General features: G+C 55.8%; 3 protein-coding genes across 13 annotated transcripts in view; 2 read left to right on the forward strand and 1 right to left on the reverse strand.

The window, feature by feature from the left end:
• Window positions 1-5,292, forward strand: part of ZFPM1 (zinc finger protein, FOG family member 1) — a 34,452-nt gene extending 29,160 nt beyond the window's left edge. Inside the window, exons 5-10 of one of the 2 annotated variants that reach the window (XM_075161580.1) lie at window positions 9-111; window positions 1,077-1,289; window positions 1,412-1,636; window positions 1,978-2,073; window positions 2,216-2,365; window positions 2,547-5,292. In XM_075161580.1, the coding sequence (XP_075017681.1) occupies window positions 9-111; window positions 1,077-1,289; window positions 1,412-1,636; window positions 1,978-2,073; window positions 2,216-2,365; window positions 2,547-4,759 (3,000 nt within the window). In that variant the 3' untranslated portion in view covers window positions 4,760-5,292. The remainder of the gene's footprint in view (window positions 1-8; window positions 112-1,076; window positions 1,290-1,411; window positions 1,637-1,977; window positions 2,074-2,215; window positions 2,366-2,546) is intronic. The other variant, XM_075161581.1, reaches the window with a different exon arrangement.
• Window positions 5,293-6,335: 1,043 nt separating this feature from the next.
• On the reverse strand, window positions 6,336-8,303 carry CIDEC (cell death inducing DFFA like effector c). 2 transcript variants are annotated; one of them, XM_075161584.1, is made up of 6 exons: window positions 8,280-8,303; window positions 7,721-7,793; window positions 7,408-7,549; window positions 7,154-7,303; window positions 6,841-7,025; window positions 6,336-6,715 (listed from the first exon to the last, which is right to left on the reverse strand). In XM_075161584.1, exons 2-6 carry the CDS (start codon window positions 7,768-7,770, stop codon window positions 6,529-6,531), a joined length of 714 nt encoding a protein of 237 aa, XP_075017685.1. In that variant the 5' UTR covers window positions 7,771-7,793; window positions 8,280-8,303; the 3' UTR covers window positions 6,336-6,528. The 2 variants fall into 2 exon arrangements, with proteins under 2 accessions (XP_075017685.1, XP_075017684.1); XM_075161583.1 differs by lacking the exon at window positions 8,280-8,303 and having other exon boundaries at window positions 7,721-8,238.
• Window positions 8,304-10,967: 2,664 nt separating this feature from the next.
• Window positions 10,968-26,128, forward strand: part of ZC3H18 (zinc finger CCCH-type containing 18) — a 48,704-nt gene continuing 33,543 nt past the window's right edge. For 6 of the 9 annotated variants that reach the window (XM_075161587.1, XM_075161588.1, XM_075161589.1 and 3 more), the window contains exons 1-4: window positions 11,783-11,872; window positions 18,936-19,540; window positions 22,860-22,944; window positions 25,769-25,917. In XM_075161587.1, coding sequence (XP_075017688.1) covers window positions 18,950-19,540; window positions 22,860-22,944; window positions 25,769-25,917 — 825 coding nt within the window. In that variant the 5' untranslated portion in view covers window positions 11,783-11,872; window positions 18,936-18,949. Of the gene's footprint in view, window positions 11,137-11,782; window positions 11,873-18,824; window positions 18,843-18,935; window positions 19,541-22,859; window positions 22,945-25,768; window positions 25,918-26,128 lie in introns of those variants that run through there. The other 3 variants (XM_075161590.1, XM_075161585.1, XM_075161586.1) reach the window with 3 other exon arrangements.

The following is a 26,128-nucleotide window of genomic DNA, read 5'->3' on the forward strand; positions in this document are numbered from 1 at the left end:
CTCGGCAGAGCCCGCCCGTGACGCTGGTGCTGGGGGACGAGAGCTGCTGGCTGTCCCGGCTGCCCCTCGTGCCCGGAGAACCCGACGCCAACGCCGTGATCTACCGGAAGGGTTGGTACCGGTGCCGCGCGTCCCCGTGCAGGGGGGGGTCCTCAGGGGGCCGGGCATGGCTGCCCTGGCACTTGGGTGAGGGAAGGGGTGCTGCCGCGGAGGGATGGGTCCCTGTCCCCAGCACCGTGCCCCCAGCCCGCTGCCGGTGCCTGCCCACCCCAGCGGGGCCCGCGGGCCCCCCACGCCGCCCCGGGCAGCGTCTGCTCCTCCGTGCCCACCGCTGGGGGCCCTGGGGCGCGTCCCCCGTCCCAGCCCTCCCCGGCTGTCTGGCTGCCGGGGGATAGGAGGAGGGTCCCAGCATGCAGTGGCTGGTGCAAGTATTGCTGCAATCATTAGCGCAAGCATTGCTGCATGCAGCTGGGGCAAGACTCAGTGTAAGCATTGGGGCAAGACTCAATGCAAGCATTACTGCGCATACTGGTGCAAGACTCAGCACAAGCGTTGGTGCAAGCGTTACTGCACGGAATGGTGTGAGACCGAGCGAGCAGTACTGCAAGTATTGGTGCAAGTGTCAGTGCAAAACTCAGCCCAAGCATTGCTGCAAGACAGTGCAAGCATTACTGCATGCATTGGTGCAAGTGTCGGTGCAAGCATTGGTGCACGGCTCAGCACAAGCATCGGTGCAAGCATTACTGCACGCATTGGTGTAAGACTCAGTGCAAGCATTAGTGCAAGACTCGGTGCAAGACTCCCTGCAAGCATTGGTGCAAGACTCCGTGCAAGCATGGGTGCATGCATGGGTGCAAGGCGGAGCGGGAGCCTCCTGGCAGGCAGGGCCGTGGCAGGCAGCGCTGCGGCGCGGGCAGACACCGCCATCTCCAGGCAGGCCGGGGCTCAGCCGTGGCCGGGAGGAAGCACCGGGCGCTGCCGGGGCAGCGGGGACAGGGGGTGCCCAGAGCCGTGCAGGCAGCAGCACAGCAGCAGCACGGGGGTCCGGGGGGGTCCGCTGACCGCTGTCCCCCCAGACGAAGCCCTGTGGTGCCGGACGACGCGCGCCCTGCGGGAGGACGAGGCCGTGTGCGCCTTCGTGGTGGCGGAGCCGCCGGCCATCCCCAACCATCACGCGGTGAAAGCGGAGCCCGGCGACTCGCCGTACCCGGCCGCGCTGCACTCGGACATCCAGCTGCTGCCGCAGCAAGCCGGCATGGCCGCCATCCTGGCCACCGCCGTGGTTAACAGTGAGTCCCCGGGGACGGAGAGCGTGGCGGGGGGGGACACGGTGCAGCCGGCGGGGCCGGGACCATGGCAGGGGTCCCCAGCCCGTCATGCAAGTGATGCACCTCCCTTCCTTGTGCCGCAGAGGACGTCTTCCCGTGCAAGGACTGCGGGATCTGGTACCGGAGCGAGCGTAACCTGCAAGCCCACCTGATGTACTACTGTGCCAGCCGGCAGAGCGCCGGCTCGCCCGCCCTGGAGGAGAAGCCCAAGGAGACCTACCCCAACGAGCGCGTCTGCCCCTTCCCCCAGTGCAAGAAGAGCTGCCCCAGTGCGAGCTCCCTGGAGATCCACATGCGGAGCCACAGCGGTACGGCACGGCACGGCACGGCACGGCACGCTGCTGCAGCCTGGGGACACCGAGCCACGTGCAAGGACCCCCAGGAGCCGGCGGGGTGGAGGGGCAGGGAGGCTGCGGGGCTGCAGCACAATGACCAGTTAGATGAGGTTCTACCCCAGCTGGGTAACTGGTTTGGGGCCACTCGCTTGTAGGTCTTGCACCATCTCAGCCCTGTAAAGTTGTAGGGGGCATCCTGCTTCCCGCAGCCGGCACCCTCCTGGGTGGGGTGGCACAGCTGGCCCCGTGGGGTGTTCCCACGGTCCCCGTCCCCCTTCCCATGGCGCTGAGGCGTCCGCCTGTCTGTCCTGCAGGAGAGCGGCCGTTCGTCTGCCTGATCTGCCTGTCCGCCTTCACCACGAAAGCCAACTGCGAGCGTCACCTGAAGGTGCACACGGACACCCTGAACGGTGAGTGAGCGCTGCCCAGCGTCCCCGCAGGGACAGCCCTGTCCCCTCCAGCACAGCCTGGGGACGGGCACCCGCTCCCCACGGGTCTCCCCCTGCCCCGTCGGGTGCCATCCTGCCCGCTCAGCCCCTGCGTTCCCCGCAGGCGTCTGCCACAGCTGCGGCTTCATCTCCACCACGAGGGACATCCTCTACAGCCACTTGGTCACCAACCATATGATCTGCCAGCCGGGCTCCAAGGGAGAGGTGTACTCGCCGGGGCCAGCCCTGCCCGCTGCCAAACCCCTCGCCCCCGGTGGGTACTGCGGGCTGCGGCCACGGGGGGACGCGTGCCAGCACCCTGCACAGAGCCTGGCATTGCCACGGAGGGCTGCGGCCCCAAGCGATTCCGGCCGCGCGGAGGGAGGTGGGGGACGGGGCGAGCATCCCTGCGCCGGGGATGTCGGCTAACGCCGGTGCGTCTCTCCCCCCGGCAGGGCTGAGCCAGACGAACAACGCTCCCCTGCGGAAGTGCAGCCTGCCGGCGTTCCTGCCCGAGGGGCTGCCGGCACTGCCGCAGCACGTGGTGCTGCACGGCCCCCTGCCCGCCCCACCGCCCGGCCCCGACACCGCGCCCCCCCCGGCACCGCCCGCCTCACCCCCCGACGCCAGGGCCGGCAAGCTCTCGCCACCAGCCCAGCCGCAGAATGGGGAAGGTCCATCCTCCTCCTCCTCCTCCTCGTCCGGGGAGGCCATCCGCATCAAGGAGGAGCCCACCGGCAGCCCGGCGAGCGAGGTGGAGACACCGAAAAGCGGCGGCCCCGGGGAGGGGGGCGGCAGCCCTGACGCCTGCTCCCGGACCTCGTCCCCCCGCAGCCTGCCCTCGGCAAAGGTCAAGTCGGAGCTCGCCAGCCCCACGCCGGGCTCCAGCCCGGTGCCCAGCGAGCCGGGGACGGGCACGGCCGGCGGCACCGTCTTCCTACCCCAGTACGTGTTCGGCCACGAAGCCGCGGTAGTGCCGCAGGCATCGGAGATCCTGGCGAAGATGTCGGAGCTGGTGCACAGCCGGTTGAAGCAGGGCCACGGCGGCGCGGTGCCGCCCGCCATCTACGCCGGCACGCCAGTGCCCAAGGGTGCCACGTGCTTCGAGTGCGAGATCACCTTCAACAACATCAACAACTACTACGTGCACAAACGCCTCTACTGCTCCAGCCGGCACCTCGCCGAGGACAGCCCCCCCGGGGCGCGCAAGCTCAAAGCCCCCCCCGGGGCACCCAAGGGCCCCCCCGCCCCAGGGACGCTGCTGTCCCCCCTGGCGGGCGACGGGCAGGGGACGCCGGCAGGGGACGGGGACGCCGGCCGGGATGCCACACCACCGGCCGCCCCGCCGGAGGTGAAAGCGGAGGAGGGAGGTGGCAAAGCGGGGTCCCCCGAGGCGGAGGGGGGGTCGGGGCGGTGCAGCGAGGACAGCCAGAGCCCTGGCAGCTCGGTGGGGGACGAGGGGGACGAGGACCCCAGCAAGACGCTGTGCGAGGCGTGCAACATCCGCTTCAGCCGCCACGAGACCTACGTGGTGCACAAGCGTTTCTACTGCGCCTCCCGCCACGACCCCCCCCTCCGCCGCCCCAGTGCCCCCAAAGTCCCCTTCCTGCCCCAGCCCCTCCGCACCCGCAAACGCCGCAAGCTCTACGAGATTCACGGGGCCGCTCACCGCCCCGCCGAACCCCCGCCGGCCCCCGACCCGCCACCGGCCCCCGACCCTCCGGGGGCTGCCCCCTCGCCCCGCTCCAGCCCGGATGCTGAGGGTCCCATCGACCTGAGCAAGAAGCCGCGGCGGCAGGGCGAACCGACGCCGGCACCGCTGCTGCCCTTGGCCGACTACCACGAATGCACCGCCTGCCGCATCAGCTTCAACAGCCTCGACAGCTACCTGGCCCACAAGAAGTACCAGTGCCCGGTCACCCCCCTGCAGCCCCGCACCCTCGAGCACCTCCAGAAGATGAAGGGGGCCATGCCCACCCCCCTCAAGGGTCGGCGCAGCCCCGGCAGCCCCGGCGAGGGGGACCCCGAAGGCGTGCGGGTGAGGGTGGCTCCGGCGGGGAGCCCCGGCATCCCCTACCCCGGTGCGTCCGGGGCGGACTCGCTGCAACGTCACCCCAAGGGTCCCCTGCCACCCCCGGGGGCGAAGGGACCCCTCTCCGCCTGTCCCTACTGTCCCCTCAACGGGGCTGTCAAGGGCGACCTCCTCGAGCACTTCCGTAACGCCCACGGGCTCTTCGTGGCCAAGCCGGCAGCGGCCGGGCAGGGGCTCCCCGACGCCCCGGTGCCCGGTGCCGGCAGGACGCCCGAGCCCCCGCTGCCCGCGGCATCGCCCCCCCGCCCGCCTGCCCCCCGCCTCCGCCGGGACAGCTTCAACGGCAAGGAGGGTCGGGACAGCAGCAGCAGCCCCCGACCCCCCGCCTCGCCCCGGCCCCCCGCTTCGCCCGGAGCCCCCGAGGGACTGCGGGAAGCCCCCCGCAAGCCCCCCACGCCCCCCACCTACACGGACAGGGGGGTGCAGACCCCCCCAGCCAAGGCTGTGCCCGGCCCCGTGCCCAACGGGAACCACAGGTACTGTCGCCTCTGCAACATCAAGTTCAGCAGCCTCTCCACCTTCATCGCCCACAAGAAGTATTACTGCTCCTCCCACGCCGCTGAGCACGTCAAGTAAAGCCCCCCCCACTGCCCCCCACCACCGCTCGGGGGGCTGCAGGGGCTGGGGGACTGGGAAGCGATGCCCGGCACCTCCCCTTGCAGGGGTCAGGGTGATGGAGGACCCCCCAGAAGGCTCCGCTGGGGCGGCTTCAGCATCCGGAGGTCTCTCCAGTATCCCCAAACCTCGCCCCGGGTTGGGAGTCCCACGCGTCCTGGGCCGAGGACCCTGCCGGGGGGAACATGGTGCTGGCGGAGGGGCCGGCCCCCCCAGCCCGCGGTGCATGTGGCACCTCTACCTCTGCCAGGGCCGATGCTGCAGGGAAACTGAGGCAGGGGGAAGGCTGCGGGGGGGCTCTGCCCCCAGGTAGACACTACAGGGATGGGGAGGGGGCACGGCGCGGCTGGGCTTGGCCCCAGGCACCCTAGGAAGCGTGTGCGTGCCCCCCGCCGCGGACCGGACCCTGCAGGGAGACAGCACTGAAGCCGAGGATGAAGCAACCCTGGGAACCGTGTGTATAAGTGTGTACAGAAATAAATATGTCTAATAAAGCCGCCTGCGTGCGGGTGGGGGACGCTGCGGGCGCTGGCACGGCCACTGTCGCCCCGTGGGGTCAGGGGCATCAGGCGCGTACAGCCACGGGGTGGCAGGGACAGCCTGCAATTGTGGGGCAGAGCACGGTGTCCCCGAGCCGTCCCTGGCACCCCTGGGTGTCACACATCTGGGCCACGGGGCGATGCAGCCGCCGGCCCCCAGGCTGGGCTGCAGGCTGATAGCTCATTAATTAGCGGGCTAATGAAGGCCCCACAGCCACAGGTGGGCTGTGCTGCCCCGAGCCCAGCTCCCGACGCTGCCACGTTGGCTGTTCCCACGCTGGAGCCCCAGACCCCCACGGTGGGGTCCCCAGGTGAGCGTGGCTCAGGTCCCGTGTCCCCTGCAGTGCATCACAGGGGGGGATGCCCCTAAGCACGGCTTCTCTCACCTCCCCGCAGCTCATCCCAGTGCTTCCCAGTATCGCACAGGTGGGCAGGGGGTCGTTCTCCTCCCTCCCAGCTTGCCCAGCCTGGCTGGCAGAGCTTGCACGTCAGGGACCCCGTCTGGGCTCTCGGTCTCCCACTCTTCCCAGTGGGCGATGCACTGATATAACCCAGCGTCACCCCCAGGCTCTGTTTTGTTTCCCAGTCTGGTATCCCTGGAGCTGCGGGGCAGTTGCAGTCCCCGTGGGGCATGGCTGGGGCCGTGGTGGCTCCTCCTGCGTGGGGCTGCCAAGGGGGCCAGGGACTAAAACACCCAGCCCAGGGCAAGGGGGGTGCACCCTCTGCACCCTCCCCTCCTCACGGCTCGCCTGCAGTGCCAGGAGCAGGGGGGGTCTCGGCTCCGTGCCGGGGCTGGGGGCCAGGCCCTGCGTCCCAGCCAGGGTGCTGAGGTAGCAGGGAGGAGGACGAAGGCTGCAGCTCCCTTGGGGAGCGCTTGCGACAGGTCCCCTCCTTGCACGCTCTTGCACCACCGCCCAGCACAGCCCCCGCGTGCCAAGTGGGGCAAGGGGCTGAGCACCCCCAACCCCTCACCCAGCAAAAGTGAGATGAGGTGCAGCTGGAGGCAGAAGAGCTTTACTGAAATAAATATATTTACAGAGTAGCAGGTACTGCAGAGCAGAGCTGGCCACCTTCAGCCAGCACAACGCTGGGCATCACGGCAGCCTCCCCCCCGGGCATTGACCTAGCGGGGTGCTGGGACCCCCAAGGGATGGGGGGGTGACAGAGGAGGGGGGACAGGGCACCCGACCCTCACTGCAGCGTCTTCCTGCGGGGCAGGGGTGGGAGGCTGCAGGGCAGGAGGCTCTGCAGCGCCGGGCTGCTTTCTGCCTCCTTCGGCTCCTCGGTGGCATCCAGGAGCTGCTGCATGTAGCAGGAGGTGCCGAGCAGGACGTGGCCGGTGGCCTGCATGGTGAAGAGCGTCCAGCGCAGGGCTTCCCTGGGCAGGGAAGAAAGGGGTGAGCATCTCTCCTTGCACCCCACAGAGGGTATGGGCAGCGGGGCTGGTCCCCCACTGCAGCATCCCCACTCCCGGAGCCATCTCCGGCCCCCCCCAGCACTCACTTCATCAGCCGCTTGGCCCCGTAGCAGCGCAGGTCGTAGGACATGCTGTAGGTGCCGTAGAGCGTGGCTTTGACATTGAGGCAGCCCAGGTCCCGCGGGTTGGTCTTGTAGAGGTCGAAGGTGACGCAGGCGACGTCGATCCTCCGAGGGGGCTTGCGGGACAGGCTCAGCTGGTAGCCGGGCGTCTAGAGGAGAGTGGCACCGGGGTTACCCACCTCACCCAGCATCCCGGGTACCTCCCAGCCCAGCATCATCTCCCCGCTGACCCCAGTGTGGGACAAACCAGGCTCCCGCCCCCCAGGGGTGCCCTCACCTTGGAGGCAGCCCAGGTCTGCCCCTTGCTCAGGGCCATCAGCACCGTGCCCTCCTCCAGCGTCCGGAAGAAAGCCTCCGTCTCCACCGCGGTGCCGTCCTCATCCAGCACCAGCGAGACGGGACCCGGGGTGAGCAGGACGCTCTGAGCCTGCAAGGGTGCTGGGGGTGAGTGGGGCTGGGGGCGGCCAGCCCACCACCCACCTGGGCAGATGGACAGCCCCCCGGCAGGCAGACAGACAGCCCTCAGCTCACCTGGCGCAGCAGCTCGGCGAGGCTCTGTGCCATGACGCCCTTGCGCAGGCTGCGGTCCCAGTTGCAGATGCGGTAGGGTCGGGGCCGCGGGGCTGGGCTCGACAGCAGCTGCTGGGTCATGGAGGCACTTGCCGACACACATCTGGGGTGGGATGGAAGGATTGGGGTGTCCTGAGACCCACTGCCAGCCCCGGGCAGCGCCAGCCCCCCAACACTCAGTGGGGAACAGCACATCCACGCGGGGAGCCGAGAGGTGCCGAAGCAGGGAGGGCTCCGATGTCCCCCCCCAGGACAGTGGCTCCCCAGCACTTACTTGGAGACAGGGGCAGCCAGGCGCAGGCTCAGGGACTTGGCGTAGTCCATCCTCGCCAGGAGCACGGTCCAGCCTGCCGGGGAGGAAGGATTCAGCCCTGGGCAGGGGTGGTCTCTCCACTCCAGGAGACCCTTTCCCACCAGCACCTCCTGGGCTCCGGCACAGCGGTGAGCCAGCGCCCCAGCACGGCTGCCTTTACGCAGGGGCTGTGCCTGCCCTTTGGCCGGGACCAGGCTGGCGGTGGCCGCCCGGGCAGAGTCTGCCTGCCAGCACGGCTCTTGCGCAAAGCGGCGCATGGGGCTCTGAGTCAGCGCTGGAGCAAAGGTGAGACGCAGGCGCGGGGCTGCACCCTCGCCCCAGTCCCTCGGGGGGCAACAACGGCATTGGGGAGTCAGGGGCACCTATGGTGGCAACCCCAACCCTGTTGCTCCAGAGATATCTCCAGCCAGGAGCCTACTGGGGGGTCCTGTAGAGCATCCGCATGACCATGACCATGACCATGACCATGACCATGACCATGACCATGACCATGACCATGACCATGACCATGACCACTCACCTCCAGCAGACACCAACACCTCTGCAGTGGATCTTTCCCACCCACCCCACCTCACCTTATATACTTGTCACAGACTCCGCCCACCCAGCCCCACCCCTCCTGCCTGAGCCAATCCCCTCCTGGCCTGCTGGCACAAGGGGTGGGGCCAGTGCAGGGGAGGGGCCAGCCCGGCGCTGCTGCCTGGACTGGGGTGATGAAGGAGCATCCCCGGGGCTGCCTGGAGGGAGCATCCTCCAGCCCAGACCCACCAGCATCCCACAGGCTGCCCGAGCACTGCTCCTCCGGGCTGCCCCCAGCGAGCCCCCTCCCAGTGCTCCCAGCAAGCCCCCTCCCAGTGCCCCCAGTGAGCACCCTCCCAGTGCCCTCAGTAAGCAGCCTCCCAGTGCTCCCAGTGAGCACCCTCCCAGTGCCCCAGCGAGCCTCCTCTCAGTGACCCCAGTGAGGCCCCCCTCCCAGTGACCCCAGCAAGCAGTCTCCTAATGCCCACAGTAAGCCCCTCACAGTGCCTCCAGTAAGCCCCCTCCCAGTGCCCCCAGTGAGCACCCTCCCAGTGCCCTCAGTAAGCAGCCTCCCAGTGCTCCCAGTGAGCACCCTCCCAGTGCCCCAGCGAGCCTCCTCTCAGTGACCCCAGTGAGGCCCCCCTCCCAGTGACCCCAGCAAGCAGTCTCCTAACGCCCACAGTAAGCCCCTCACAGTGCCCCCAGTGAGCCCACTCCCAGTGCCCCCAGTAAGCCCCCTCCCAGTGCCCTCAGCGAGCTCCCCTCCCAGTGACCCCAGCAAGCAGCCTCCCAGTGCCCCCAGTAAGCTCCCTCCCAGTGTCCCCAGTAAGCCTCCTCCCAGTGGCCCCAGTAAGCCCCCTCCTGGGCATTTTGCACCTCTGGGACCTCTCCCCTGCACCACCCGGGGCTGAATTTGGCCCCAGACTGGCGGGCTGGGAAGGGCGAGGGGCCGGTGGGGTTGTTGCGACAGCCGGGGCGAGGGGCGCGGCGCGTGGTGCCTGGGGGTTGCCAAAGCGGGGCTGGAGCCGGCCGGAGGGGAAGGAGCGGCCGCGGCTGCCAGGCGAGCGGCAGCAGAGCCGGCTGCCGTGGGGCGTCCCGGGGGGCTGGTGGCCCGGGTCAGCCGGGCCACAAAGGTGCTGAGCAGCCCCGGGGTGTGGGCAAGGACAAGCCACCCACGGGCTTCGGGATCCTGCAAAAGCGGCAGCCCCGGGGCAGAGCGGGTGGAGGACCAGCAGAGCGGGCACGGCTGAAGCCCCGCGGGCACGCACCCAGCGTGGCCAGCAGCCCCCGGGAGGGAGAAGCCCAGGCAGCCGGGAGCACTGACGCGGGGAGCTCATTAACGCTGCGGTTAACGAGGGGGGACGGGGCGCTGAGCTGGCGCTGGCCGCCATTGGCGCGGGGGCGAGCCGGAGCAGCGCCCGCAGTGCCGGGGTGTGGAAGCGGGGTGCGGGGCTGCCCGGGAGGTCTGCACCCCGCGGCCATGGGCCGCACCTCCGGCGTGTTTGTGCGCGTGTGCGCGGCGTGCTGCTGTGTGCACCTATATATTCCTCCACGCGTGCAGGCGTGTCTCCACACGTGTGTGTGTGTCGATCTCCATGCATGTCCATATCCAGACGCGCATTTGCATGTACCTGTACCTCTGCGTGTGTCTGTGTACATACATTTATGTGGACATCCATCTGTATGCATGTGTGCTCATATATTTCTGGACGTGTGTACGCATGGAGGTATGTGTTAACGTGAGCGTGTGCACATCTCCCTGGGTCTGCATGCAGGCTAGCTGCATCTTCACATGTGCAGCTCCACGAGCACACCTGCATGTAGGTGTAGCACCACATGTGGGTATGCGTGTCTGTACCCACAGTCACATGTACGTGCGTGTACCCCTCTGCGTGCACACATGCATGTATGCATACTTCCACATGCGTGCATTCGTGTTTGTGCACCTCCCTGTGCATGCCTATCCCCATGTACATGCATGTTCTACCCATGTGTGCAGCAGCTGCACACCCTCCAGGTGTGCACATGCATGCACACCTCCACATGCACGCATGCATTCATGTACATAAAGCTCACCACGCTTGCATGCCTATCCCTATGTTCACACGTTATGGCATACGCATGTACATGCATGCGTGTCTAGCTGCATGTGTCCACCTGCATGCACGTGCACCGCCATATGTGCATGTACACGCCCATCCCCATGTGCACATGTATGCCTCCACGCACGTGCATACATGTACCTCCACGTGTGCACATACGTGTACCTCCACGTGTGCACATACATGTACCTCCACGCGTGGGCATACATGTACCACCACACATGTGCATGCCTGCTTGTGCCCCTCCTCATGTGTGCGCCCCTCCGTGTGTGCACATGCGTGTGTACCCACGCACGTCTGTGCACGCATGTGTGTGCAACCCTGCGGGTGCATACGCGTGCGTGCACCCCTCCTCGCGTGTGCACGCACATGTGCACCCCTCCTCGCGTGTGAGTGCCTGTGTGCACCCCTCCACGTGCGCGCACGCGTGGACACTCCCCGCCGTGCACCCCCCCCCCCCCCCCCTCCGAGCGCGTCCCCTTTAAGGCGCGGCCGGGGCGGTGGCGCGCTCGCGCGCGCGCGGGAAGGGGAGTGGAGAAGGGAGCCCGCCCGCCCCGCCCCTCCCCCCGGCGCGAGGGCCGTCGCGCCTGGATGACGTCACGCCATGGCCTCCCTGCGCCGCCGCGAGTAGAGGCCCCGTCCCGTCCCGTCCCGCGCCGCAGCCACCGCTTCGCCGCCCCCCCGCGCCCCACCCCGCGCTTCCCCCCGGCCCGGCCCCCCCCCGCCGCCCCGGCCCGGCCCGGCCCGTCCGCTCAGGTGAGCCGCTGCCCGCACGGCCGCGCTCGGCCGGCGCCGGTTGCGGCCTAGCGCCGGGGAGGGGGGGCGGGCCCGGGCGCCGCCGGAACCGGGGGGAGCGGCCGCGGGGGGGGTTGTGGGGGGACGGCCTCAGGTAGGCGGCAGGGATGCTGGGGAGCGGGGGCACCCCCGGGGCGGTGGGGGTGCTGGGAAGGGAGGGGCAGCTCTTGCTGGGAAGGGGAGGGCGGGCCTAGCGCGGGGGGGGGCCGGTTTGGGAAGGGGGATGTGGGGAGGGAAGCGCCAGTTGGAGGCGATGGGAGGGCGGCAGCCCCAGTTTGGGCGGGGAGGGCAGCCCCGGGGGTGTTGGGATGGGGACGGGGGGCATTTGGGGTGGGGAGCCCTTAGTTTGCGGGGGGACTTGGGGAGGGGCGCCTCATTTGGCGGGGGTGCAGCTTTACTTTGGGGGGGATGTTGAGCGGGGGAGCTCTAGCTGTTTGGGGGGATGCTGGGGATGGGAAGGGGGCAGCACCAGCTTGGGTGGGGGGGCTGAGTTTTGGGTGGGTGTTACGGAAGGGGATAGTCTCAACTAGGGGTGCCGTGGGGGGGCAGCACGGGGGGTGGCCGGACCCCAGGGGTGCAGGCAGCCCTGACCGTCTTCCCTCGTCAGGCAGGTGGGAACAGGGAGAGCTCCAGCAGCCTTGGCCCGGGGGGCACAGCAGAAGGAGCTCAGCCTCAGCCTGGCAGGAGGCCCTGTGAGGTAAGAGGGGAGCTGGGGGCCGGGGAGAAGGGCCGCGAACCCACAGCAGCACCAGCTGCACGTGGGGGTCCATCCTGGAACGGGTGGGTGGGTGCATCACCCACATAACACTGGTTTGTGTGGTCGCTGTGAGGCGCTCCTCCCTGCCGTTGATCTTTGCAAGTGCTATAACCCGTTGTCTTTGCAAGTGCTGTAACACGTAGTGGCTGCAGGTAGTTTAAATTCCCTCCATGAGTCGTCTCAGCAGGGTTGTCTCTTCTCAGAACTGTCCTTTCGGCATCCACGCTAATAATATTTTCTTTTACTGCCATCGGTAGCTCGGCTCTTCTGAAACAACTGTTAACTTGTGGTGCTTTGGCTGTAGTGAGAGCAGCACCTCCAAGGTGTGAATTCTTTGTCCTGGTCTTCCTAAGGTTTGTCTAGATTAAAGAAAAGGGTCCCAGTCTAATCAAGACAACTCTTTGCAAGACTGCTGATCCAATGTTCTGAGTAAAGTTAGCCTCCTGAGTGTGGTTATCCACGAATCCTACAGAATCAGGTATAATCGTACTTGTTTTCTGTCATGGAACCGAGGCACTGGTAATTCAAAATTAGTATGTGCCAGCGGAGGGCTGCAGGAAGAGCCGTGTGTGCTCCAGCAATAGGGAAATCAGTTACGCTGTGAAAACAAACTCCAGCAGCTTACGGCGCCGTTTCTCTTCAGGTGTTGGTCCCAAAGTCTGCCTGACAGAAAGCAGTGGTTAACATTCCGGATAGGAGCTTTCTGAGCTCTTCTTTAAAAATCAGCTTGCTGAAAATGGCTGTCACCAAGCAGTTCTCTTAAATTAATACCGAAAGGCAGCTCAGTTTTCTGCATTAAAAGCTTTCCTGACAGGAAAGCTGAAGTTTGCTATGCATCTTCAAAGTCAGTGCTTCTCTAAGGATGGCCGATAAGTGTGTATTTTGGTTAATTAACCTTGTTAACGACCATAGTTTCATTCAAAGCAAAGGACTGGGTGCTTTGCTTTTGTTCTACACGTCTTTTCAGTTTTATGTGGTGCTCCTTTCCTAGATCACGAGGCATTTTATCTCATTCTCTTCCTGCTGTCGCTACTCTTCCATATTTTTTCCCCATTGTGGTTCCTGCCCATTGCTTCTGTTTTGCTTCTGTTTTCCAATTCTTTGTTCCCAAAATCTTTTGGTGGTCTGTTTCTCTTCTCGCCTGTCCTGTCAGCACTGTTTCCCATTCATTCTTCTCAACTCACTCATCGTTCTTCACCTATCCTCTGGTTTGACTTAAACCATGTTCCAGAACTTTTCTGTTCTGCAATTAACCCCTGGTTTTCATGTGTCTGATTAATGGAAACGTTTTGATTTTGCATCAAGCTGTTTGGCTGTTAGAAAATGTTTTTTCTCCTTTCTATCCCAAAGATTTCTGCCTGAAGCAAAGAGGTTCCTCGCTTCTTTCCTTCACATCTGCCCCTTGACCACCCGGGGAGCTGTGAGGTCTCTGCTGGGGGGTGCAGAAGTTGGGTATGCGTTTGGTTCTTGCCATCTGACTGACAATTTGTAGGATTTCAAGACTGAAGCTGATGGCTCTGTCAAGCTTCAGTTTTCTATAGGGTACTCAGTGCCTTCCTGCTACCGGAGGTGGTGGAACAGTCTGAATCATTGGTTCCCATGCTATATCCAAGGTGTATTCCTTGTTCACCTGGAAAAAGCTTTTTGTGGCACCATATAAAGGCTCAGCCTTGGAGGGAGGAATTTAATTAATGGAAATAATGCTTGCCAGGACTATTTTTTCCTTGGTGGCTGTTTCACATCCCGTCTTAACTCACAGTTTTGCAGTGGGTTAGAGTAAGCTGCCATCCTGAGGTGGTCCTTTCCATACTAGTTCCAGTTCATCTGCTGCCAAGACACTACCTGCAGCAGCAAGTCAGTTGTACACAAAGCTTAACTTTGTTGGCTTAATTGAAGATGCTGTTCAAACTTTTCATGAGTTCTAATTGAAAACAGCACAGCATAGAGCAATAAGAAACAGAATTTGAGCCTCCTGCCAGCAACAGGCACTGTCGAGAGCCACAGATCCAGAATGTGCGTCCATGAAATGCTGCACTGCCTCAGAGCAGCGTACGAGGTACATGTGTGACCACAGACGAAAACCTGGTTGGCATTTCTTCCTTCCAGTTTTGTACCTTTTGATGCTGGTTCATTTAACAGAGTAGAAGTTGGGTTTGATCTTGAAAACAGACCTGCTGCTAAGAATTCCAGTGCTCTGACTCGTCTACCTCTTGCCTTGGGCAAATCACCTAACAAAAGTGTAAGGATGAGGCACGCACAAGTGATTCTAGAGGCAGTAAAAGGCAATTTTGGCTGCAAGTGCACCCCGCTTTGGAGCATTTGCTCCAAAGCCTCTCGATGGAAAGGCTGTACCAACTTGTTTAGCCTGGCAAAGTGAGGGTTTTGTAAAGCTTGTCTGAAAGGCTTAGTGACCTGTTCTGAACTAGTCTGCTTCGGACACGCAGAAAATGAAAATTTGACACACTTTGAGCAAATGAAGTCAGTTTTGTGATAGAAGGGGTTGTGCAGCTTTGACCAAAGTTGGTTTTGCCTGAACTGCCTGTAATTTTAAAGATACCTCTGAAGGTAAAACACTGCTAAATGAGAAGTATTATGATATACCTGGTTCTTGCCCCATCGTCCTAAGCTAAAAGTCAAACAATCTTATCTGTAGGTTAGAAGTTAATTTTTTGCTTTTATAACTGGTTTTGAAGACAGTAGGAAACTGGCTTGGTTTTAAGGCACAAAAATTCCAAGCTTATAATGAGGGATGAAACCTGTGGATTTCTGCTCTACCACTTATGTCAGTATTGCTTGATTTGAAATACTTCCATGTAGTAATTTTTCTTGGATCTTTCTGGTATTTGCCTGTATGTGTAACTAAAGCAGAGGGGAAAGCAAAAAAAAACCCAAATAAACAAAAAAACCAAACAACCCACCCCAAAAAACACCTCAAAAAACCCTTGCAGGATTCCAGAGATTTGGGATAAACTGTGATTTGCAGATTATTCTGAGACAGCACTTGGGACGTGCACTTTAAACTGGAGTTAAACTTGCTACCATGCAAAGAATAAATCCATTGGAGCTTGAAAGGAAGTTTGAGTGACTATAACAACTACTGTAGCACTTCACAAAATTCTTACTTTGGTACTCTTGCCTTTCGTAACATTCAATTATTTCTTTTTTCTACAAACGAGTGACTACAACTAACACCGACTAGCTCAATGATAAGGCGTTCTCCCATCTCAAACCGTGCTTCTGCGACGTTGCTGTTGCCCGAAAGCTTGTTATTGGGATGCGACGCCTTCTTCCCTCGCTCTCCTCCTGGGCTCAGGACCCTGGGGCTGCACAGGGCTGAGGAACGGCCAGAGGACGTGTTATCGTCTCGATCTCCCCCGTTGCAGGAGGAGTTGCTGTGGCAGTGAGTGAGTGAGAGGCTAGCCTAACTTTTGGATGGCTGCTAGAGCAGTAACTTGCCATCATGCATCAAAAATGCTATCTAGTCCTCTTCCGTCATTAGTCTGACAGTTTTCTTTTGATTTCCATCTCCCTATTTTTTTCCTGCTTCTGATTTTACCTTTGCATATCATGAGTTCGCTTTGGGACATTTCCACGCTGTTGCACATAAGATTGAAGCAAAAATCTGGTACGTTGGTTTTGGGATATCTTTTCTTGCCTGCGGGTGAACTTGGAGCAACAGCCCTTGGACAATGGCTGAACTGTGACTCTCACCAAAATAATTCGGTGTAAGAGGTGGCGGAGGAACTAGAAGTGCCTTCTGTGCATTGCATCACTGCCTGTGCAGATAGAGGCACCAGGGAGCACGTAAGGCCTGTTGCCGAAGGGAAACTTGCTGTTACCTGAATCCAGGGAAATACGCACCAAAAACCGACTGGCTGGATTTTGTGAACCCTTTTTAACTGGGCTGTCATTTACTGTGTTTCTTATCATTTCTGCTGATGGAAATTAATAGGAAATGATTGTAACTGACGGCTGCACTGCATTTTTATAATAGCTTTAATAGCTGCCTGTGGAGGTGAATGTTTTATACTTATCACCTTAGCTGGTGGTGAGAATGCGTTCATATTTGTTTTCCCCTATCCCTCTGAAGGTCTCGATGTCGAATGCAGAAAGGCATCTAGTTCACTTAAACGCTTTTTCTTTGGTGCTGCTTGTTTGCAAGAAATCAGAAAACAAATTTCCTGAACACATCTGCACTTGACAGCTTTTATATTTCTACTGGCCTCTTACGACTGACCTTTCAGATGTAATACGCTCAGTTGTTCTACGTGCACGCAAAGTGTAACTTCTCAGGCACTTAGGCAATTAAAATTGCTGCTATAAACTTGCTGTTAAAGCCAGTGACAATTTGTGCAAGCATTTATGAACTCAGCATCGACCTTTATATACTTAGTAAGAATATAATTTGTTTCAGATTACATCCTATTTAACTGCCCAGAGCCGCTATCACTAGGAGGCAATTGCGGTCTTTAATTTGATTTTTAACTTTTCAGTAAAAATCACAACTTTGGTTGTGAGCAAGAGCCAGCTTCTTCAAATGTGCAGAGAAAAGCCAGTGGCTGGTAGGAAGCTCGAAATGTGACTCTGCTGCTGCTCGGGGCCCTGTCGAATGTTTAGATCATCCTCGCATGTATCAATTAGCTAATGTTTGTGCAGGGCTTTGAAGACATGAAGTAGAGCAAACTTGCTGGGTACTAACGTACAGACTTGTGCTGCTTCTGGGAGTGCTTTTTCTTTTTTATTTTTGAGAAATGTTCTTGACTCCTTCTCTGCAGACCTCCCATAGTATAACGAGCCGCGTTTTCTTGAGTGTGACTTTCATATTGAGAGTTTGCTGCAAATACCAGCTAATAACGTCTTCACTACAGTGAAGGCAAGAGATGCTATCTCAGTGATGACAGTACATCTGGCAGCATACAAGACATAAATACAACAGCCCTGGTCTTGGGAAGTTAATGAAGAAGCAGATGAGTAGCATGGGTAACAAAGTTATCATGCCTTCCTGATTTCCAGGCATGGGCTCTTAACACGCAGAAGAGATGCTGCGTGCTCCCCACGCTTACCCTCCTGCCGTATTTCAGCACCGAGATCCCCAATTCTGTCATTACCAAAATGTTTTGGGTTTCCTTAGATGCTGAGAAGGCTTGGATTTGCTTTGGTCTTGTTTATAGCGAGTGGCAGTCTGTTTGGATGCTGTGGTTTGGTGTGCCTTCTGCCTGTCTGTTCTTGCTCTTTGATGGTAAATAATAACCTTTAGTAAATAATGACCTTTACTATGCAGAACCAGTCGGAAGAGCCTAGCAGAGAAAAGTGATGGGGTAGGTCAGGAAAAAGGCTAAGTAGTGCAGAGCTGCCTAGTGGTAGTAACTTTTATTTCAGGAAGGATTGCTGGATATGTTTAAAGGAGCTACCAGAGTCTTGATTTGTAGCATTTTTGCTCCAAAGATCTTAAAAATAGCAAGTAAAAGTCTGGTAATTTATGCCATGTTTTAGTTGCACCAGCAGTAAATGTGCTTGTGGGGAAGTTGTAGCTAGGAGCAGCTGAAGTAAAACGTGATACATATTAAGGTGAAGAAATCCTGTTGATTTGTAACCCCATGGCTTTTCTTTAGCCTTAAATATGCTTCTGTAAACCTTGGGTTTGTCTTTAGCTTTTCATTTCTGTCTGATGGCCACCCAAGCTTGTTCCCGTACAAACCTTTGGGTCTGGAGGAGGAGGTGGCATATGCTGAAACGGTGAATTTAGTCCTCTGGAAAGGTGCCACCTTGAGAGGAGCCAATGCCTCTGTTGAACTGTTCCACTGGTACAACCAGAGAACTACAGTGGGTGCTTTTATCCCTCTGAGCATTGGCTGCCTCGGTGCTGGAAAACCTGCCAAGACACCTTTCTCAGCCTGGGCTCTTCTGAGGCAGCTGAAGCACGGTTGGTTATTGCTGAGGAAGGAGTTGCCATCGTTGTTTATAAGGCTAAGGACATGCTGCAGCAAGAGACCACAGCTGAAGGGTAAGAGTTTTTAATAAACAAGAGCTTTTGTCTAGATGCAAAACAGTAATCTTCCTAGTAAGAGACAGCTCAACCAGTTCCTTGGGTCAGACATTCTGCTATAATTCATGGTTTTTTTGTTTTCTGGAGTAAAATAAATAGATGTATGGGTTGGGTTTTTTCCCTGCTTTACATCTTGTCCCTTTCTGTTGTATTTGTTATGCTTATTCTAAGCAGACATCTAATTTTTGGCTTATTCGTACCAAGCACATGTTCATACTGAGCTTCTAGCAAAAGTACATGATACAGAAAGTTATGAAGTTAATCTGCTTCTTTGAAGGAATTTTGAATCTTTACTGTATAAAGCGGGTGGAGATTAGATGGCAATACATGCACTGTCTAAAGTAAACCTGATTGAAAATCCAAGACTTTTCATGAATGCATACTGTCCTTGCTTTCATATCTATTCTAGATGCAGTGTAACAAGCACTGTAAATATATATAGAGGCTGTTTTTCCAGAATCACTGTAATTTGTGCTCTTGTGCCTCTTCAGGAGTCCGTGCAATTTGTGGTGCCATGTGCTTATAGATACAAAATACACCTGAAAACCTGGCCCTATGTGCTGAAGCTCACTCGCTTCTTCACAGAAGAAATGCCACTGCTGATTGTGCCTGGGGTGAGGATGCTACCTTGGGATTTCTAACGGTGATTTGGTGGGAGTGCTTGTGCAGCCTCACCTATTAGAGCCTGTAGATGAAATTCCAGCCTGGAGCTCCATTGTTGTATGTGAAGGGTAGCACACTCTTCTCTAGTCTGGGACAATATTGGAATCAGTTCTTTATGCAGTTTAAACTCTGTGTTTTCTTCTTGAAGGTACTATGATAAACCACGTTCATGAATTCAAGCAACCTTTTCTTCTTTAGGAGGTAAAATACAAGGGTACAAACTCTGCAAGGTGAGCCCTTCTTGATTTCCCAGCTTGTTTCCCCCTAACAAGTGTTGTTTTCTACCCCCTGCAGACTATTGGGTACTGATGGACGTTTCCGACAGCCCTGAGCGAAACCCCTGCTCTCCTGATGAAGAGGACCAGCAGCTTTCCGATGACGAAGTCCTGAAGGAGAGCGGTTCAGACCGGGAACTTGATGGAGAGGGTGGGCAAGGCAGCGTCCTGGGAGAGGAGGAGGAGGATGCAGGCAGGGGACTGAGTCATGGTGAAGAGGAGAACCACTCAGATGAAGAGGACCGCTTGAGCGAAACCAAGTCTCAGGAGTCTGACAACAATGAGCAAAGTGGGGAGCTGAAGAGCCCCCCGCCTCGCAAAGGAGAGGAGGAAGACCGGACAAATGACCTTGGTGATGAAGCGTCCTCTGTCACCCGTGAACTAGATGAGCACGAGTTGGACTATGATGAGGAAGTTCCTGAGGAACCAAGTGCTGCTGCTGCAGAGGAGGATGGTGAGAAAGCTGCTGGTGAGGATGATGAGGAAGAGGAGAAAGGAGATGATGCCCATGAAGATGAGAAAAAATCCAGCAGCAAAAGTGATGATGAAAAGGACAGCCAGGATCCCCTCAAGGAGAAGAAGAAGGAAGAGGATGATGGAGAAATTGATGATGGAGAAATTGATGTAAGTAGGAGGTGGTTTGAGGTGGGCAAAGTCCTGCAGGGAGAGACCTATCCTTGTGTTTCAGAACTGTTTGGCTGTTAGACTGCCATGCCTTCTTTCTTCTTTGTCGTGAATATCTGTGTTAGCTGTGTCCCCAGTGTGCAAGTAACACACTTTTTCTTTGGAGGTAAGAGCATACTATGGACCCAGTCCTAAACTCAGTGGCTAGGATGTCTAGTGCCACGTACTGTAGAAAAACTTTGTGCCTAATGTTGTCAGAGCCATCACAAATAAGCTTTATTCCCGTTGAATATGGAAGGGCTCCAGTGCTTTAAGAAACTATTCTGCCTCAGGTCTCAGAGGACTTTTGAGTGATGCTGACAGCAAATTACTTAGCCATGGATTGGGCGTTCATAAGCTGTCTCATCGGTTTAGGTTGAGAGGCTGGTGCTGTAGAGTGGCTGCCGTGTGCTTGAGGCATCAGGCGTGTGTGGGAAGCCCGTGGCCCTGAGCTGTGCGTTGGGCCCTGGCAGCATCTGGGCGCGTGGAAGAGGAACGGAGGGTGCTGAGCTTTCTGGAAAGTGCCTGACCAGGCGGTCCCTGCGCATGGTTTCGGTGATGTGTTCAAGGATGTGCAGTCCCAGTAGCTACTGTTTCATAGCTGAGAACAAACGCGACTATTTAGAAAAATCGAAAACTGGTTGTAATTGCATTGGTGATTAGGGCAAATAGCACTCTTTATCCATGTTTGTCGTTAGGTAGGGAGCACTGCAGTACAGCAGTTGTATTTAATGCAGCTTAATACCAGTTTCCCTCTTGCAGGCAGAGGAAAACAGGACAAACCGATTCTAGCAGTAGAGTAGAAACCCTCCTGTGGGTTCCTGGTCTGGTGAACACCTTACTTGAATCCGAGTAGTGGGAGTGCAGAGTACTGCAAAGAGAAGTCCAGAGCGCCTGGCTGGCTCTGCTCCTCGCTGTCCGTGCCAAAAGCGCTCCTGCGCAGCTAGGCTAGGTTGGGGCAGAATATCCTGGTGACCAGGCAAGGAAGCAATGGGCTGTGGATGGGGTCACTGGTGGGGCTTCTCAGCCAAGGAGGGGAGGGCTCAGGCTTGGGAGATGGTGTTGCCTTCCCGTCCCCACGGCTGTGTAGCTGACCTGGCCACGTGCTCGGGAAGCTGGCAGAGCCTTGCTGGAGAGACCTTCCTCCCTTTTTATTGAAGAGTGGTATATTGTGTATTTTTTACTCTAATGTGTTTTTTTACTCTAATGATGCTTTGACAAGTTCTGTTGCTTAAAAAAAGGTGGTGTTCTTTTTCTTCTTCATGCCCATTCTGGCAGGTGATTTTGTTACACACTTATGTATTTTCCAAAAGTTTTGTGTATTTCTGATTCAGTTAGAAGGAATTGCAGTGTGTTGTGGGAGAGTCCAGGCAGGGAAAAAAAATTCCTGGAGTCCTGACTCCGTGGCTGCTTCTTGATTAAAATATGAATGCTTTCCTTTAGAGTCTAAGGCATTCTTGGGAGCGCTCTCCTTACAAAGCACAAGATGAATCTGTACTCTGGTTTTCATACATTAACTCATAACAAGGTTCCCAGCTGCCTGATTCCAAGGAGACCTCAGAGAAATAAATACTTTCCCTTTTGTTCAAGTACAGCATTTGCAAAGACTTCACACAGTTCTTTTGAAAGAAGCAGAGCTGGTTATACCATTCACGCGTTGAATGCCGTCCTTGGCTTTGGGGGAAACTCTTAAATCTCTGCATTTTATTCTGTTGTCAGAGTTCTGTCTTGGGGGGGGCAATATTAATGCAAATTTTAATTCGAATATATGTGTAGTCTTTAAAATCCGCTCTTGTTCGGGAGAGCTCTCCTTGTGTTGCCCTCAGAGGAATGCAGCAGAAGAGGCTGTTAACCCATCTCTCTGTACAGCCTTTGTTTATCTACAGCCGAGTGATGGTTTTTCCTCCTTTCCAGCTGCTAAATTGATCAAAGTACATAACTTCCTTAATCTTTTCCATGTAGACAACTGCTGTCACTGCCACAGGGTTGCTGCGATTGCCACGCAAAGGGACGACCTCCACCAGATGCTCCCTCTTCAGATGTGTTTCATATGCTGAAAACTTCTGTGGCGGTGAAATGGAGGCAGGCCGAGGGAAGGCCAGGGTGCCTTTTAGGACAAATAACTGATTTCCTTGCCAGATACCTCTGACACGCTCTCTGGTCATGTATGCCTTTGCCTTTTGCATCGCCACATCTTTTTAGCTCTTTTTGACTTTTCAGATGCAGCCTAATGAAGCCAGGGAAGGCTTTTTTTTTTTCCCTGGAGAACAAAGGCAAAGGATGGTACTTTAAAGTTTCAACAGCATTCTTCTGGGGGTCTTTCATGACTGTTGTTTCACGCTCGTCCCCTGTGGTTCTTAATCTTTGAAGCCACCTCTGTCTCCAGAATTTCTTCCTGGGGCTGCTGTGCCTGGGGATAATATATAGTTTTGTTAGAGCTGATTCACAACTCCTGTGTGGAGCTGAGGAGTAGAAGGGAAGGTGTCAAGTTGTTCCCAGAGAGGACTGGAAGAAATACATGTGACTTTTTTCCTGAAACTTGTGTGTGAGGTTGTCGCTCAGCGTTGTGGGGAAACATTTTATAATTAGTTATTGTAATAGCAATCATCCTTCAGAACTTGATGTATAGGTGCGTGATATCTGTATTGCATTAATGCAGGAATACCACTATGTATTTTAAATCAATGAACAGAAGGAATTGGCTTGAGCTAAATAGGGATGACATGAGTGCTGAGCAAGGGACAGTCCAGTTTAAAGGCTCTGAAGGGCAGTGGTATTACCCACGCCAGCAGAGCCGCGGTAGCTGTCAGTGTGCGTGCTGCGGGAAGAAAAGGTAACGTGATTTAGCTCATTTGCTTCGAAAGAGCGTGAAGCTGCTTCTAACTGCCTTGCACGTGCTGCCAGCTAAAAGTGCACAGCCAGCCTCGTTCAGCTGAGGTGCAAGAGCTTAATCCACTGTACTGTTGATTTTGAGCCTTTAAGCATATATTGGGTAAAATGATGCGGCTTGAAACCTTGGTCTGTGGTGTGGCACCAAGATGTCCATAAGGCCTGAAGGGTTTTGTAGTCACCTTTGAAACGCTGAAGTTGATGCATCTTCCGATTTGTAGCAGTACATTGCGAAGATGCTCAGGGATATTTATTGTAACTTTATATTGCTTTTCTCTTGTGTTTTGCTCCAGGGTGTGTTTTCAGTGACTGATATTTGACCGTATTGTGAAATGTCAAGTCGCTGCAGAAAATGCACCACGTGAAATGTCAGCTTGTCTGTCTGTTCCAGGATGATGACTTGGAAGAAGGAGAAGTTAAAGACCCCAGCGACAGAAAAGTGAGGCCACGTCCCACCTGCCGATTCTTCATGAAAGGTAATGACATGCTGTAATGGTGGAAGCAAACCAAAGGTGCTGTAATTTTTCTTGTTTGGTTTTGTACCCGTTAAGCTGCCGTCTACATGATAAACCTCAGTGTCACCTTTCTGTTCCTTGGTGGCCAGATGCTGAATTTACATAGAGCCAATATGCAAAAATTGCTTTGCCCTGAGTATGGTAGGCCCAGTAAAAACAGATAAAGGAGAACTTGCTAGTGTTTTTAAAACAGCATGGAATAAAACTGCTTGGGCTGATTTAACAATCAACTATTGCTTAGAGGTTATTCCATGGAAAACAAAAATGGCAAATACTCGTTACTTCTTATCAAGCTTATGCCTTGCCAAAACATAATTGTTTCTTGCAATCCCACATCCATCTCACTTCCCTAGTTGTTAAAAGACATTTGATGAAATTTTAAAATCGAAAATAGGGCTAGAAATACTGTTTCCTGGTAAGAAATGTTGATGTGACATCATGCTGACATCCGCCGAGCTGCTGCAGCCCCTGCAGATGCATCTGTTGACCAGGTTCCTGCGTTGCCTGCGTAGTGGTGTGAGGTGTTGGCAGCTCACCTATAGTTGTTTTCACAAGCAACCCAGAAACCCCAGTGAGACAGCGTGCTCGAGGGGTGACGTTGGACCTGACAGGGTGAGACGTGCCGGTGGCCAGTACTTCCACTGGGCTGAGGAAATGGTCAGCTGGAAAAAAAAAATCCTCATGTAAATAGAAGTTTTTTCCTCAAGCCGGAAGATTGCTTCACACTGTATCAAATACCACATATCTGAAATGTGGTTGGGATTGTCAGTCTCAGTTGGAAGGAATGGGGGTAGGAAGTCATAAAACGTATTTCTTACTGGGAATGAGACCTAAGACTTGAAACTTTTAAATCTAACCAATTGTATTTCTTTTTTTATTTTATTTTTCTTAATAGGACATTCCCCAAAGTTTGTGCAACTGCACAACAGCTATCTTAGACTATCCTGCAATTTTTTTCAGCGTAGAGAGTAGGTTTTATAAAACTTTTCTTATTTAAACTGATTATAGCTCTCTTCCACTTCCTTCAGCTTCATCTCACTTAATGTTTGCTCATTTACTTGGTTTTATTTACAATGACCCTTGAAACAATTTATGAAAATCTGAAATTAAAAGAAGGGTGGAGGACAGGGTGGAGTCTCTTATTCCTTGCGTCAGTGGTATATGCAACGTAGGGAACTGCTTAGGGGGTTTCCGGAGACGTGACCATCAGATATCAAGTACTTGGCTTCCTGAATGTCTTCTGGTATTGAATTTTCTGCCTGTGCTGAGACACGAATGTGTTGGTGATGATGGTGGAACAGGGAAGTCCCTCGGCAAGGAGAGCTGTTTGTTCCTGAATCCTTAGCGTGACATACGCCTCCGTGCAGCGTGGAAATATTTGCCTGAGTCAAAGTTCAGACTGCAGGATCTCCTGCCGCAGTTGTTTTTCTTTGATTTGGCGTGGGTTCAGATAACGTTGACATCCACTCTTGCTCGCCCCTTAAAGGCTTTATTGCCACCAGGGAGATCAGGCGCTGCTCATGTGGGACCTTGAAGACATTCAGGTTTTTGTCCTTGCCGTGTCTGAGGAGCACTCACGTGGCTGTGGCTGTCCAGTGGCATGACTGACTAGCTTGCAAAGCCTTCCCGTGAAATAGCTTGATGTGTAGCCACCTTGACACATGTAGCAGGGCCCCTTACTTGTCGGGGTAATCATTCCCCTTGACACTTCATAGGAATAGTGTTTGCATAGGTGTCTGGCAGCCCCTACTCCTGGTGCTCAGGCTTTGAGAAAGGATGCGTCGCTGCTCCGTGAGCTGCTGTGCGAAGGAATTTGTGCTCTCGTGATGTTTGACAGTACGAAAGCATCCAGCGTTACCCCTGACAGAGAACACCAGCTCGTGGTTAACCTGGGACTGATGAGGAGCGTTTCAGGGACCCAGGTGCAGTGTGAATTTCTGACATGTTGCCCTGCCAGCCGAGATCAGGGGTTCCTCCGTGGGCCATAGCAGTGTTAACTGCTCCATTGCCTCTAAAGTCAACGTGCTAGTGCCCGAGCTAGCGCGGATTTAATGATGACTTTGTGATGTAGGTGTCAACTGGGAAATCTGCAAAATGTCTGTTGCCTGATGTTGAGTGGATTGCCGGGAAAAAAAATGGGTTTTGTTTCTAACGCAAGCCAAAATACAGTTGAGAATTAGCTTTGTGTCCTGTTAGAGACCCCTGAGTGTTACCATCTCTTTGGGGGTGGTACCTGAAGCTAATGAGCAGCTTCAGATTCGTCTGCCACCCTCCGTAGTGATGTCTCCTTTCCTGCTTTGTGCTGGCAAGCTTGCGGAGTTGGCTGGAGAGAAACGCTTTGATGTACATCGTGCCTCACCAGAGAGCTGTTTGTTTTGAATGCACTGTGATGCTTTCCTTGCTGTCAGGTTATATTCATTGTTTTCTGTAGAAGGTAAAGCTCCTAACTTGAAGTGTTTGTCATTAATAAGACTTGAAGAGCTCATAGGTTTATTACTGCATTTGCTTAATGGTGTGTATGCATCCATCCCTCCCTTCTCCCTGCCGTAACACGCTTCTTGTACGTTCGCCCATCTGTGACTGGATCTGTTTGCCCTCTCTGGGAAGGTGAGGGGTGGCAAGTGTCTTTCCGTGTGTGTGAAAACAGGTAAATCTCAACGAAGTTGGAGAGAAGAAAAGTCTTATGTCTGAAACAGCATTATTCCTTGATGGCTTTTAAATGGTTGTGGGGCTGAACAAACTTCCTGTAGGCATACAGGGTTCTAACAGAAGTGTGTTTCCACAGGTCACTGTACTTGGGGCATGAACTGTCGATTTATTCACCCCGGCGTGAATGACAAAGGAAACTACTCCTTGATCTCCAAGCCCGAGCCCTTCTCCCCGAATGGCGCTCCTCCTATCGGCCCTCACCCACTGATGCCAGCCAACCCTTGGGTATGGACGTCTTTTCTGTGAATTTATGGCTTCTGCACGTAGCGTTTATGTCCTGCTCTAGAAGAAGTGAAGATTTTATTTGAGCTAGTACTTCAGCAAAATTCAGTACGTCTGTTGGATACGTGATTTTTAAAAGAGGGTCTTGACATTGCTAGTAGAGGGGAATGGTTTTCCATGTGTGTCCCAGCTTATGTCCTGCTGATACATCTCT

The sequence above is a fragment of the Calonectris borealis genome, chromosome 12 (assembly GCF_964195595.1).
Source record: "Calonectris borealis chromosome 12, bCalBor7.hap1.2, whole genome shotgun sequence".
Taxonomy (NCBI): domain Eukaryota; kingdom Metazoa; phylum Chordata; class Aves; order Procellariiformes; family Procellariidae; genus Calonectris; species Calonectris borealis.

What these genes read in the sequence shown, in the direction of transcription:
- CIDEC (XM_075161583.1), bottom strand. Translation starts at nt 8,016, where the DNA reads ATGCGCCGCTTTGCGCAAGAGCCGTGCTGGCAGGCAGACTCTGCCCGG. An exon ending in TCGCCGAGCTGCTGCGCCAG is followed by an intron (nt 7,304 to 7,407) that starts GTGAGCTGAGGG and finishes GCACCCTTGCAG; the next exon opens with GCTCAGAGCGTCCTGCTCAC. An exon ending in AGACCTGGGCTGCCTCCAAG is followed by an intron (nt 7,026 to 7,153) that starts GTGAGGGCACCC and finishes ACTCTCCTCTAG; the next exon opens with ACGCCCGGCTACCAGCTGAG.